This window comes from Aulonocara sp. 'chitande type north' Nkhata Bay, linkage group LG15, assembly GCF_057382095.1.
Source record: "Aulonocara sp. 'chitande type north' Nkhata Bay isolate Kocher_YH1m ecotype deep benthic linkage group LG15, A_spYH_male_GT1.1, whole genome shotgun sequence".
Classification (NCBI taxonomy): Eukaryota; Metazoa; Chordata; class Actinopteri; order Cichliformes; family Cichlidae; genus Aulonocara; species Aulonocara sp. 'chitande type north' Nkhata Bay.
Window position 1 is genome coordinate 1 of NC_141358.1, and position 12550 is coordinate 12550.

The 12550-nt window shown below is 41.8% G+C and overlaps 1 protein-coding gene and 1 long non-coding RNA gene across 3 annotated transcripts; both read right to left on the reverse strand.

Annotated features, from left to right (window-relative positions):
* Positions 1-193: 193 nt before the first annotated feature.
* Positions 194-2374, reverse strand: LOC147312164 (alpha-1-antitrypsin homolog). 2 transcript variants are annotated; one of them, XM_086263761.1, is made up of 5 exons: positions 2318-2374; positions 1521-2146; positions 1084-1354; positions 846-993; positions 194-757 (listed from the first exon to the last, which is right to left on the reverse strand). In XM_086263761.1, exons 2-5 carry the CDS (start codon positions 2134-2136, stop codon positions 569-571), a joined length of 1224 nt encoding a protein of 407 aa, XP_086119887.1. In that variant the 5' UTR covers positions 2137-2146; positions 2318-2374; the 3' UTR covers positions 194-568. The 2 variants fall into 2 exon arrangements, with proteins under 2 accessions (XP_086119887.1, XP_086119886.1); XM_086263760.1 differs by lacking the exon at positions 2318-2374 and having other exon boundaries at positions 1521-2265.
* Positions 2375-5841: 3467 nt separating this feature from the next.
* Positions 5842-9773, reverse strand: LOC147312165 (uncharacterized). Its single transcript, XR_015125019.1, has 3 exons — positions 9697-9773; positions 7288-7435; positions 5842-7126 (listed from the first exon to the last, which is right to left on the reverse strand). It is a non-coding gene; the product is annotated as an uncharacterized LOC147312165 (long non-coding RNA).
* Positions 9774-12550: the final 2777 nt, after the last annotated feature.

Genomic DNA, 12550 nt, shown 5'->3' on the forward strand with positions numbered 1-12550 from the left:
GGATACTCGGGGACTGATGAAATCTGAATGAAGTGTCTTGAGCTCCATCAGCAGGTCAGAGTGAGATCATATTTTTAATTCTGCCTAAGATTAACTGTAAATAACAGATAAGAGCCTTACAGCAGTGACACTGACTTCATTGTAGAATAATAAAGATCACTGGACTGAAACAAATGAAATAATATAACATGGCCTGTGTTCATGGAAAGTTTTTATTTCACTTCATGTTGAACCAAATTCAAAACACAACCGGCCACACAAAAGCTGATGTGCTGTGTTAGTAGAGGCTTCTTTGACTTGTGTTTGTTTTTTTTTCAGACATCTTTGCCTCTGGCCAAGTTCGGTTTTTAGTAATAAATGTTTGATGCTGACAGACAGATTCATTTCTGTTATGTAATGACAGATGTGTTGTCATATTCATCACACTATTGGCTAAACATCATTTCCCCAGCGTTCTTATTATTACAGCGGCACCTCCGCATCATTTTAAGATCCCGAGGTAAAGATAACCCCCGGAGCTACTGCTGCAGCGTGAAAATGGAACAAATGTGGCGCACTAAGGGCATCCTTAGGCTGTGGGGTTGTTGATCTTGCCCATGAAGAGGATGCTCTTTGTTGAATGCTCAAGGATGAAGAGCAGGAAGGGTCTGTTGAGTGTTATGTCTTGGGGCAGACTATTTGGCATGATCTCGACAGTGGTGGCAGCAGCAGCCTCCGTTCCTGTTTCATCCACGCTTAGCACCGCCTGGTGAGACACCTGTTGGAGGAACCAGGACACAAGAGCCAATGTCACATTTGAGTCCATGAAGTGGACAAAACAATGAAGTCATATTCAGTGATCCTACCTTTGAGACTTTGAGCGGGACCTCATTAGACATGCCAGAAAAATCAGCTTTGTCTCCAAAAGCGTCCGTTATTCCACTTTCTTTCAGCGTGTCATCCAGGGAGGCTTCGGCAGAGATGGAAAACTTTGGCATGCCAAGATTCACGTTACTGAGAAACAAATACAAGAGAAAAACACCCGTGTAAGAGTCCCAGAAAAATACGCAACCACAAACAGCCACTTACGAGGTGCTCTCTTACGTCCTGAAGAAGGAATCGTGCCAGCGCCTGAGCTGATCTTTGCTGATGACAGCCTCCACCTGATTCATTTTGTCTTCATCGGGGAAAACAATCATCATGGAGGTGTTGCCCTTGTACGGCAGCTGCAAAATCGTGGCGTGGTTCCCGTCGTCTCTGTAGAAGTTGTAGCGTCCCGTCCTCCTCATCATGTCCACCTCAACTGTGGTGCTTCCATCCACATGGAATTCCTCTTTGCGTGTTCTGTTACCGTCGAAAGGTTTCTCCCACTGTCCTGTAACGGGTCACATCAAGTCGATATTGATAGTGGGTACTTATTTGAAATCGTTGCATCCTTCAGACTTGTTTGTTTCGTGTATTTGTGCTAATCTCTATCTGTGAAAACCTTGAACCAGAGAACACCTGGCTGACACTGTCTGTTCTGTCTGCATGCGTCTTACCTCTGAAGTAGACGTAGTTGATAAGGACCATTGCCATTTCAGGGTCCAAGTCCTTCACCATGTCTTTGATCTTGTCGTTGGTTTTGCTGGCAATGTGCTTGTTGATTTCAGCTGCAGCCTCTTCAGGTTTGGTAAAGTCAACTTGAAAGATTTCACCAGAGTAGTACTGCTTGATGTCATTTAAGAACTGCTCCAGAGGACTGAAGCCGGAGCGCACCGCAGCAGCATTACCAACATCCAGCTTTTGGTTCTCCTGGCTTTCTCCAAGCATGTGAAAAAGATGCTTGTAGGCTTCGTTGACCTGAGTCTGGTTTAAGGTGCTGTAGCCCAGGCTGGAGAACAGCTGGCTGTGGGTTTCACCGCGGGCCCCAGTAGATAGCAGGGACAGGGCAGTGGAGATGCCCAGTGGCGAAAAGAAGATGTTGTTTCCAGCAGCAGTCTTGGCATTCAGACTTTTGTAGAGGACAACAGCAAAGTCAGCATTAGGAGCAGAGAGCCTGTGGCAGCCATCGTCCTCCTCGTTGCTCTGTGCAGAGCTGTGGTTGTGGTGGTGGTCGGCCAAGGCTACGGCCAGGAGCAGTGCAGCGAGCGCACAACTAGCAACGAGACCACGCATCTTTAGAGCACTGTCAAGAGAAATACAAGCATTTAAAGTTAACACTTCCAGGGATAACAGTGGGAAATGAATTAGGACACAATCAGAGCAGGATCTGGACTGTCTGCACTTCATTTCCAAACATAATGTTTAAGTTTCCTGAAATCCATTCAGTGGTTGGCTAATAAAGCAATGTTCTTACCTTTAAAGTCCTCTCTGCTGCAGGCAGCTGCTCTGAAACGTCCTCTTTATATACAAGAGCGAGAGTCAGTTTACAGTCCAGTTAAAAATTAACCAAGAGTGATCTCTCTGCTCTGTCCCATGCTGAGAGGCTGAGCCAGCTTCAGTGATGCAACACAGCTGATAAAAACGAGTGTAAATGCGTCTAATCTATTTTTTATTTTTCATTTCATGCCTGCAATAATCATCAGAGAAGATCTGACAAATCAGATGTGGAAGTTGAGTTAATTCTATCTTAGTGCAAATTTTCCTGTGGAAATGCATTTTGGAAGCAATACATTTTTTAAAAAGGGAGGTTCTATTAATTGCATTTACACGTATTCTTAGCGTACAGCCGTTTTATCTTGTTCGTGTTGGTGGCACCCTGGCACAGTTGTCTTCAAACTTTAGCTACTTCTCTGTAAATACTGATGATAAACTGAGCAAAGTTGATTCAAAAATCTAGAACGAGCTGGTTAGTTACGGACAGCAGACGACCAGCTGCTGTCAGCTTGTCATTTAAATTCTATGATCTCACATCTGCCATAAAAATGTGATGCAGGCTAAATGACTGTTTTTAATAAAAGAAAATGCACAGCTCTGCATGATTGCAGTACCGTGTTGAAATGTGTCTCCATGTAACACAGTTTGAGGTTGTTGGTTTTGTGGCCGTGCAGCCGGTGCTCATTTTATCAGTTTGAACTCTTGTCTCTTCTATCGATAAATTAAGTTAATAAATAATGAAGGACAGTAAGGAAAAAACCACTGAAGCTTTTTCACAGACAAAGGTGGCGTGAAAAGCATTCAGCTAAAGAAGCGCGTGATGCAATAATCATTTAAACATGAAGACGATGTTCAAATCTTCAGCTGCTTTTAAAAAGTGACAGATTTAACTGGAGGACAATAAGGTCGCCTGGAAAAGTAGCTCGAGCCCTGCTGACCATCTCACAGAGCGCGTCCTTTGGTGGAGACAAACACAGTAGTTATGGAGCTTTGATTTTATCTTTGTTCACTTCCAGTTTAACAAGTTCAAACTTACCTTTTCAGGGTTTTGTGCTACCAGAGTTCTACATGAGTTAACAGCTTCCTGTTTCTTGCTGCGCTTTGCATGTTTGTTTGTTTGTATCAGGGACACTTTTTCTGTTACCACCATTAACTCGTCGGTTTCTACCTCTCCTTCTGTGAAAGGTTTGGGCGCACGTTATCCTTTAACTCTCACATCACTAATGTCACTCGATCAGCTTATTTTCACCTCCGTAACATCCATCGCCTCCGCCCCTTCCTCACTCCACATGCCACTGCTATCCTCGTCCACAGTCTCGTTACCTCTCTGATCTTATTATATTGGGGCGACCGTGGCTCAGGGGGTTGGGAATCACATCTGTAACCGGAAGGTCGCCGGTTCGATCCTTGGGCTCTCTGTCCTGGTCGTTGTGTCCTTGGGCAAGACACTTTACCCTACTTGCCTACTGGTGTTGGCCAGAGAGGCCGATGGCGCGATATGACAGCCTCGCTTCTGTCAGTCTGCCCCAGGGCAGCTGTGGCTACACCTGTAGCTGCCTCCACCAGTGTGTGAGAGTGACTGAATAGTGGAATTGTAAAGCGCTTTGAGGGGTCCCGAAAAGCGCTATATAAATGCAATCCATTATTATTATGATCAACTACTGGAACTCACTCTTATCTGGCCTGCCAACAAAAATCCATCAACAAGCTCCAACGTGTCCAACGTGTCCCGTATTATTACTAGGACTCCCTCTACTCACCACATCACCCATCCTGAAGCAGCTTCACTGGTGTTCAACTCCACATTAATTTTAAAATACTCCTCTACACATTTAAGGCGATTCCTTCTCTCTCCCCACCATATCTCTCTGATTGGTACAGATCTCCATCCCATCCCGGTGCCTCTTCTCTTCTTCTTTTTGTTCCTTCCTCTCGTCTCGTTTCTGTGGGGGGCGGGGCTTTTAGCCGCTCTGCCCCTCGACTGTGGAGTTCCTTACCCCCTGACCTCAGAAGCATCAGTTCTTTCCACCCTCAAAACCCACCTGTTCAAGAACCAGAGCCGACTCTGTATAACTACTGCATGCTCTTAAACCTTTTATTATTATTCTGTTTATTTCCTGTTTTTATGCTTGTCTTATTTGTTCTGTGAAGTGTCCTTGAGTGTTTTGAATTATTATATTATATATTATGATTATGATGATGATGATGATGATTATTAATACTGTAGCTTATCGAGCTATGTGAAGCTTAAAGTCAGAGTTTTCTGAGTAACTCTCTGGCTGAAGCACAAATGAAGACCAGCAGCACAAACAGCGTGTCGCATTGGTGCTATAATTTACACTGCATCATTTAGTGATGCAGAAAATGTGAAAATGTTTTTATACTTGGTCCTAATCAGATGCTAATTTTATTTTACATTGACGGAAATGCCGCTGCCAAAACACATAATAATGTGCTGGGCTCAAAGAAAGCCTGGCTATGTTAACACACACCACAAAAACCTGTTCAGTCACTAAGAGTCTTTTCACTTTGACCTGCTGACGAGCGAGACCGTGTCCTGCTGTGGGACTTAATGCTTGAATGTTCAAAGAAAGGAAAAGTGTCAGAGCTAACTAGAATTAGAATTAATTAGTATGTATTATTATTGCTCTGTGCACTGAATCAAACAATAACTGTTTTTCTGCAACATTCATTCCCACTCTTATTTACATTAGGAATCATTAATGTGCTCTTATGTATGTTTTTAACTGCCTTCAGTCTTGCCCCGCCTTACCTCTCTGAGCTTCTTCATCCCCACACACCCTGTCGGTCTCTCAGGTCAGCTGACCAGCTGCTCCTGGAGGTACCGAGATCCAGGAGGAAGCTCAGAGGGGGCGGGGCCTTCTCTATCGTGGCTCCTAATTATGGAATAATTTGCCCATGCATGTTAGAGAGGCCCCTTCACTGTCCACTTTTAAATCACGTCTTAAAACCCACTTTTATTCCTTGGCTTTTAACCTCAGTGAGACTCAGTTTCTCTTTTAATTGAAGTAGTTATTTAATTAATGATTTCACTCTTCTTTTATTTGTGTTTTATTTATATCTCATGTAATTTTATTTTACAGTTCCAATGTACAGCACTTTGTGTCAGCTGTGGTTGTTTTAAAGTGCTTTATAAATAAAGTTGATGATGATGATGATGATTAACAGCTCAAATTTAATTAACGTGTAAAAGTAGGGTCACCGGGGGCTCGAACCTGTTACAGCCGAGAGGCGGGGAATGACCCCGGACGGGTCACGGGTCTGTCGCAGGGCTAACGCTGAATTGTCGGCACTACATGCCATATTACCTCCACTCCAGCTGCACGTTATTTATGTTTTTTATCATATTTTCTCATCTTTGCTTTGGTCTGACGGTCTGGGTTCACCATCGAAATTTAAGCATCTGAGATCCTCAAACAAACAAATGTTGAAGAGAACTGATAAAAATCCTGCTCAGTGGCAACACTAACAAGGTTCGGAGAGTTTTCCTGTATTTATGGTTTTTTTATTAGTTGTCAAATATATAAACAGTCTGGCCCAGAGTGTCATTCTACATACAGAGATGGTAATAGTAGTAGAGTTGCTATGACGGCACTGCCCACATTAACATTAAAATTAAGCAGCCTTTTATATCACTGTTCATTTGTTATCACTTGAATCACCGTTTCATTGTCATCGTGACTGCCCTGGTGTTTTTGGTTCAGACGGCCCGCCATCGCTCAAAAAACGGCAGATGGTGCCGTTAAATATGTGCACATATTTGTGCAAAGCAACGACAGAGCCGAGTAGCACATGCAAAAAGCAGAAATAGAACAAACATATCAATGCAGCCGCTTTAGGTGAAACTCTTCCTTCCTGGACCAGGACAAAGGTGAGCTGGATTAAAGGATCCATGGAAGGAAAACCCGGATATTTTTATCCAGATTACACCTCTGGAACACTTTGGTCTGGGGTTTCCATCAGTCAGTGCTCCTGATTAATAGGCTGACATCTGTGTTGCGTGTGATAAATCTGTTGTCCTGTTAATCAAACTATTATCCATTCATCATCTTCTCAGTCAGCTTAAGATCATCACAATATCACACAAGACCGAGTGAGGTGAAAAGTACGAGCTGCTGTCACAGAGCTGCTAAACCTTAGCGTGCTAATGTGACACAACATCGTGAGCATTTCTCTTCTGGTGTTGGAGAATGATGCTATACGCTCTTGCAAAACAATTTCCAGTAATTGCCAAAGATGATGAAGAGATGTTACAGGAGGAAATAGCTTTCAGAGTGAAGAAGTGACAAAAAGAGAAAATGCTTTTGTAATGAGAGAAAAGCATTTTTATGTTTTACTTTTGCAAGAATAGCAGAGATTCAGTCACGGGGATAAATTGCTGCCATTTAAATCTCTTTTCATCATTTCATGAAAATGGAGAAATAAACCATAAATCACCCTGTAATGTTTGAAAAACCAAACTCCCTCTGCAACTTCAGTGAAACTGCTGTAAACGCCTGTTTTCCTGCCAGGAAATGATACGACTGTCATCTTCTCTGTGTGAAAACAGTGAACACAAGAAAAAGAGAAGAGTGTGATGTTCACTCATGACATCGGTGGGATCCACGAGTCTTCCAACAAGCAGGATGAGCCCCACGTCACAGATCATGAGCATGAACGAGCTGCCAAAGGTTACTCATGGGGGGACAGAGAAGTCGAGCATGGTGTCAGGTCTCCCCCCTTCCTTTGCTTTAGTTTCGTCCACCTTCAGCGTGACCTCATGGGGTGTCTAAATGTAAGGACATGGAAAAAGGAGCAGTTAGAGGACAGAGTGAAGAGAAGTGGATCTCTAAATGAGGTAAAGGAGACAAGGGAAAAGTAAAAATCCTTTGTTATGTTTCAGTGTGTTTGGCAGCTTCATGGTATTCATTTATTTGGTTCTTTCTTAACCTCGAGGAGTGACGGCATCTTTCCCTCCAATAATCCAGAGAAGTTGGCTCAGTGGGAGAAAGTGGATGATACCCCAGCGCTCCTCAGGAGACTTTGTAAACTGAAGGATTTCCTGAGTTGAAACTTAGGGAAACGGATTTCTGCCCACCTGTGGAAACAACAGTCAGTCTGTTAATGCGTTTGCTCTGAGAAGCCTTGTTACAACCTGACATTTCACTCACTGACAGTAATTATATCCGACTAGTAAACTACTCCACGTCGTTCATCGTGATACCTGACAACAGGAAGCAGTTGGACTGACACAGCTCCACAGACTGTGGATTCAGGAGTGAAAACTCTTATCAGTGAACATATATCACAACGGGGTCACACCTGGACTCACCTCTGCATAAATATGCATGTAACGTGGTTCACAGTGTTTTCACCTCACTGTTTCAGAGGTGCTCTAAGGATTATCCACAACGACACAACGCACAATCCCAGTTTGTGTACCACTTTAAGAAAAGTGATTGTTTTTAATTTGATGGCACCAACAAATCTGATAAAAGTTGGGAGAGATTAACAAAAGGCTGGAAAATAAGACGACTGGTTGTTAAAAGAGCATCTTTGAGGCAGAGGTTCACCAATCTGCAAAAAAAAGAAACACGTGTGTGAACACAGTTTCCCACTGCGTCCACGGTGGCAGGTTAAGGCTCTGTCATGCAAAGAAGCCACGTGTGAACATTATGAAGAAGCAATGATGTCTTATCTGTGCCAAAGCTTGTTTAAAACAGACTGAGACAAAATGGAAAACTGTTCTGTGGTCGGGCGAATCAAAATCTGAAATTCTTTTCCAGCAAACATGGACACCACACTTTAATCCAGACACTCACCACCTGAAAATAACAACAGCTGCTCAGTTGCACAGCAGTGAAAATGTCCCGATCTCAACTTTTATGAGATGAGTTATTGCCATCAGGTTAACAATGAGATATTATTCTTTCTCAAAATTTTACATTTTCTCCATCTTAACATTTTATGTTTTCTAAATTCTATTGTGTATAAAATATAAGTTAATAAGATTCATAAATCTTTCCATTCTGCTTGATTTATATTTTACACAGCATTCAAACTTGGGTTATCAGGTAGGATTCTGTGTACAGGTACTGTTTCCTGTGTTTGGATGAACAAGTCCACATTTTTACATTTTTAGATTTAAAGCCTTTATTTTGCAAACTGTGTTGGAGGAAGTACTCTGATCCTTTAATTGAAAGTATATTAATATCAGAGTATGAAAATACTCTAATAATCTAATTACTTTTATTTTAATTAAAAAAAAAATACCTAAATTATGACACATAAAAGTGCTTACATTATTGCATCAATATTCCTGAATCATTCTTTGGCTCTTTGCTCCGGTATTTTGCTGGTTGGAACTGTTGTAAATAGTTTTTCATTTATGACATTACTGATTATAAATTTTGTAAAAAAAAAATAAAAAAAACTAGTACCGGTACAGAAAAAAAGAATATATATAAAATATTAATATATATATATATATATATATATATATATATATATATATATATATATATATATATATATATATTAGGGGTGCAACGATATTCGTATCGATATTGAACCGTTCGATACAGTGCTTTCAGTTCGGTACGTATATGTATCGAACAATACAAAATTTGTAATTTATTTTATCAACTTTCCTTCTGACGATGCTGTCTGTGTGAGCGCTCAGTGAATCTGCGTTCGACTACTCCGCCTAGGCTGCACTGTCGAGCGCAGATCCACTGAGCGCTCAACACAGACAGCATAGTCAGAAGGAAGAGCGCAGGGCAAGCTAGCGAGACAGAAGTTAAGCTCTCCTTACAACATGAACCTCCCCCACCCTCATTCAGATCTGGCGTTTGGAATTATTTTGGTTTTCATGTGACGTATGACCCTGAAGGTAAGCGAGTCATGGACTAAAGTAAAACAGTATGTTGGATGTGCCATGCAATGCTCAATTACATGGGTGGGAACTAGTGTGTTAGCGCAGTTAGCTCGTTAACGTGTTGGCCGTCTAGCCCCATGCACGGAGCGATCGGCGGTAGCTCGTTAACGGAGATTTGCCGTGTTGTGGCGTTAAGGTCATTTCAACGAGATTAACCTGAAAGCACTAGTGGGAACACAACGAATATGACTGCACATTTACGCCGACATCATCCTAGTGCAAAGACAAAAACAACAAGCATGCTACTAACTTTAGCCGAGTCATTTAGACTAGAGATGGACCGATCCGATATTACGTATCGGTATCGGTCCGATACTGACCTAAATTACTGGATCGGATATCGGAAAAAAATAAAAAATGTAATCCGATCCATTAAATATCACGAAAGCACCTCACAAAACTTGCAACACGCCGTAACTCACCTCAGAACGTTAGCACGTCGGAGCAGTATGCATCACGTGATAGAGCGGCTGTGGCATACGAGACCTGTTGGTGGTCTGGATAGCATGTGGAGCTTCGCTAGCAACCCGGCATTTCATCTCCGACAAAGTTATCCCCGAGAGAAGTAAAGCAAGTGTGTAAGTCCATCTCTGAATGTTTGTAAAGCATTCCAGCGTTAAGCTTAACAAGCGATATATGGAGCGACTGCCTCTTCTCTCTGCTACTTCAATCATGAAACTGATCAATGATCAGCTGATCAGCTTTTCTGTGGCAAGTCCGTGTCTCTAGTTTGTTTTTGGCCCACTTTGCACCAGAAAGAGGAAACCAGCGGCTGAACAACAGCAGCACGTTTAAGCTTGATCAGCTGCTGTTAGAATGTATTTAATATTACTTTCTACTTCAGGATCTTTTTCTACGTAGCTGACGTAACTGTGCAGGGGCGGATCTAGCAAAGTTTAGCCAGGGGGGCCGATAGGGCATGAACAGGGAAAAGGGGGCACAAAGACATACTTTTCTTTCTTATTCTCATTTAAAATGTCGAGCTTTTAATAAATAATTATCTGACACCCAAAGTTTTAATTTGATGTAAAATGAATAGAAGTCAATTACTGTATATAGTGACTATTAAGTCTAATATATATACCCTAGTAAGCTATAGTACTTTTTCCTTTGGGAAGGTACCATCTGTGCAGTCTGCAATTTTGTTGAAGAAAGATGTTGAATCTATTTAATATTTCTTGAGAAATAATTGATTTCTGTGCATTTTTTTCACACTGCATCAAATTAAGGTTGATTACGTCGATTAAGCATCATGAGGTGGAGCGTGAGGGGTGGTTCCCTATTTTTTATTTATTTATTTTTGTTGTTGCTGGGAGTTGGAACCCTATTAGTTAGGTTGCTTAATATTTATGTTAAGTACTCTTTAAAATACCAGAATAGGGAGGATGGTGTAGGTTCAAGTTTATTAGATTGATCAGTATTGCTGAACTATGAAATATTTTTTTTTGCATATAGGTATAACAGAATAGCTTTAGTGTAGTTGTTGTTTTAAACTTGAGTATGAACTTATACAAAATGCAGCAAGATATTTAAAAAACAGTTTTGTTGATTAAAAAACACTATATCGGATTCATATCGGTATCGGCAGATATCCAAATTTATGATATCGGTATCGGACATAAAAAAGTGGTATCGTGCCATCTCTAATTTAGACAGCTGTTAGCACATGATTCTCCTTATATGTTTAATATGCTGCTGAGAATATAGCCCAGAAGAAGCGTATAGTATAGCTTTTATTTTGGAAAGAGACATTTCTCTGTAATAAACTCTTTTCCAAAGATGAGTGATTCCTCAATCAGATACAGGGCTTGCAATATCGCTAGCCCGACCTCCTGGGGCTAGCGATTTTTTTCAGTCGGGCTACCAAAATCTATCTCTGCCCTGCCCGTCGGGCTATTGTGGGAAGGAAAAATATATGTCAATGCTTTTGCATTCTTTCGGAAATGTAGCTGGGTAATTATGTCATTGGCATCGGTGAGCCACTGTCAATATGTGACATATTGAAATCGCGTTTGAATTTGCGCTTGTTTTTTTGCTTTCACTTTGCAATCGCTCGAACTGTGTATAGAGAGCGACAGCACTGATCTGTGAGTGATGATAATTTGTGCACCAATTCCTCTGACATCGTCTTATTAATCGTTAGCTTACTATGCAAACATGACAAGTGAAATCTCCTGCAGCTTAAACATGTGAGAGGTTGATCGCGCAGAGAATCGCTGAGCTTATGTGAGTGCGTGTGTAAAAGCAGCAGGATATATATTTGACTACGATGACCTTCACAGACAGATATATATTTTAGTTCTGCTGAGCCAAATAAGACAGGTCAGGGTGAAGAAGTGACAGCCAAAGAAAAGCTTACCACAAAACGGAGAAGTTATGACAAATCAGACTATAAGGCAAAAAGAAAGTGCAGCTTTATGGTTTCATGGACAAAAGAATTTCTGTGGCTGCAATATGACGAGCTAAATAACCAGGGCTGCACATAAGTGGTCCGCAGGTGTGCATACGCTGTCAAAATAAAAAACACGCACAAGGGTTAGGGTTAAATTTAAAAACTGTACTTTTGAGTTAAAATATATATTTATAATTTTAATAAATAACAAATTAAAAAGGCATGAACATTTTTTTTGTATCGAAAAAATATCGAACCGTGACACCAAAGTATCGAACCGAACCGTGAATTTTGTGTATCGTTGCACCCCTAATATATATATATATAACTAACGGAGTTGCAGAAAGGTGCGGCAAAGAAGGTGCATAAGAAATACAGCAAGCTGTCCATACCTGAGGCCTTGGAAACTGCCAAGCAAAGACTCACAGCCTTGGCCAGCCGCTTGAAGAGGTACACCAGAGAGATAGAAGGCAGGAGAATAAACCAGCTGTTCTCCACAGAACCAGCAAAGGTGTACTCTCAGTGGCAAGGGAACAATAAGAGAACAGCACCACCAAGGCTGGAGACGGAGCAATACCGGAAGAGCATATGGGAGAAGGATGCAACCCATAACGGCAATGCTCAGTGGCTAGAGGATCTGAGGGCAGACCACAGCGACCTCCCTGAACAGGGTCAGTAACCATCACAGTGGCAGATATCCAAGAAAGGGTCTCCAGTATGAAGAGTTGGACAGCACCAGGGCCCGACATGGTTCACGCCTACTGGCTAAAGAAGCTGACTGCACTCCACGAGCGTCTGGCAGCACAAATGAACCAGCTGCTAGTTAATGAGAGACACCCGGAATGGCTAACTGAAGGCCGGACGGTCCTGATCCCCAAGGACCC

Bases quoted from the DNA above. Each gene is read 5' to 3' on its own strand.
- LOC147312164 (XM_086263760.1), bottom strand. From the start codon at position 2,250: ATGAAGTGCAGACAGTCCAGATCCTGCTCTGATTGTGTCCTAATTCAT. The intron at 1,355-1,520 runs GTAAGACGCATG...GACCCGTTACAG, and splicing joins CAACTACGTCTACTTCAGAG to GACAGTGGGAGAAACCTTTC. The intron at 758-845 runs GTAGGATCACTG...TTCCTCCAACAG, and splicing joins TCCCGCTCAAAGTCTCAAAG to GTGTCTCACCAGGCGGTGCT.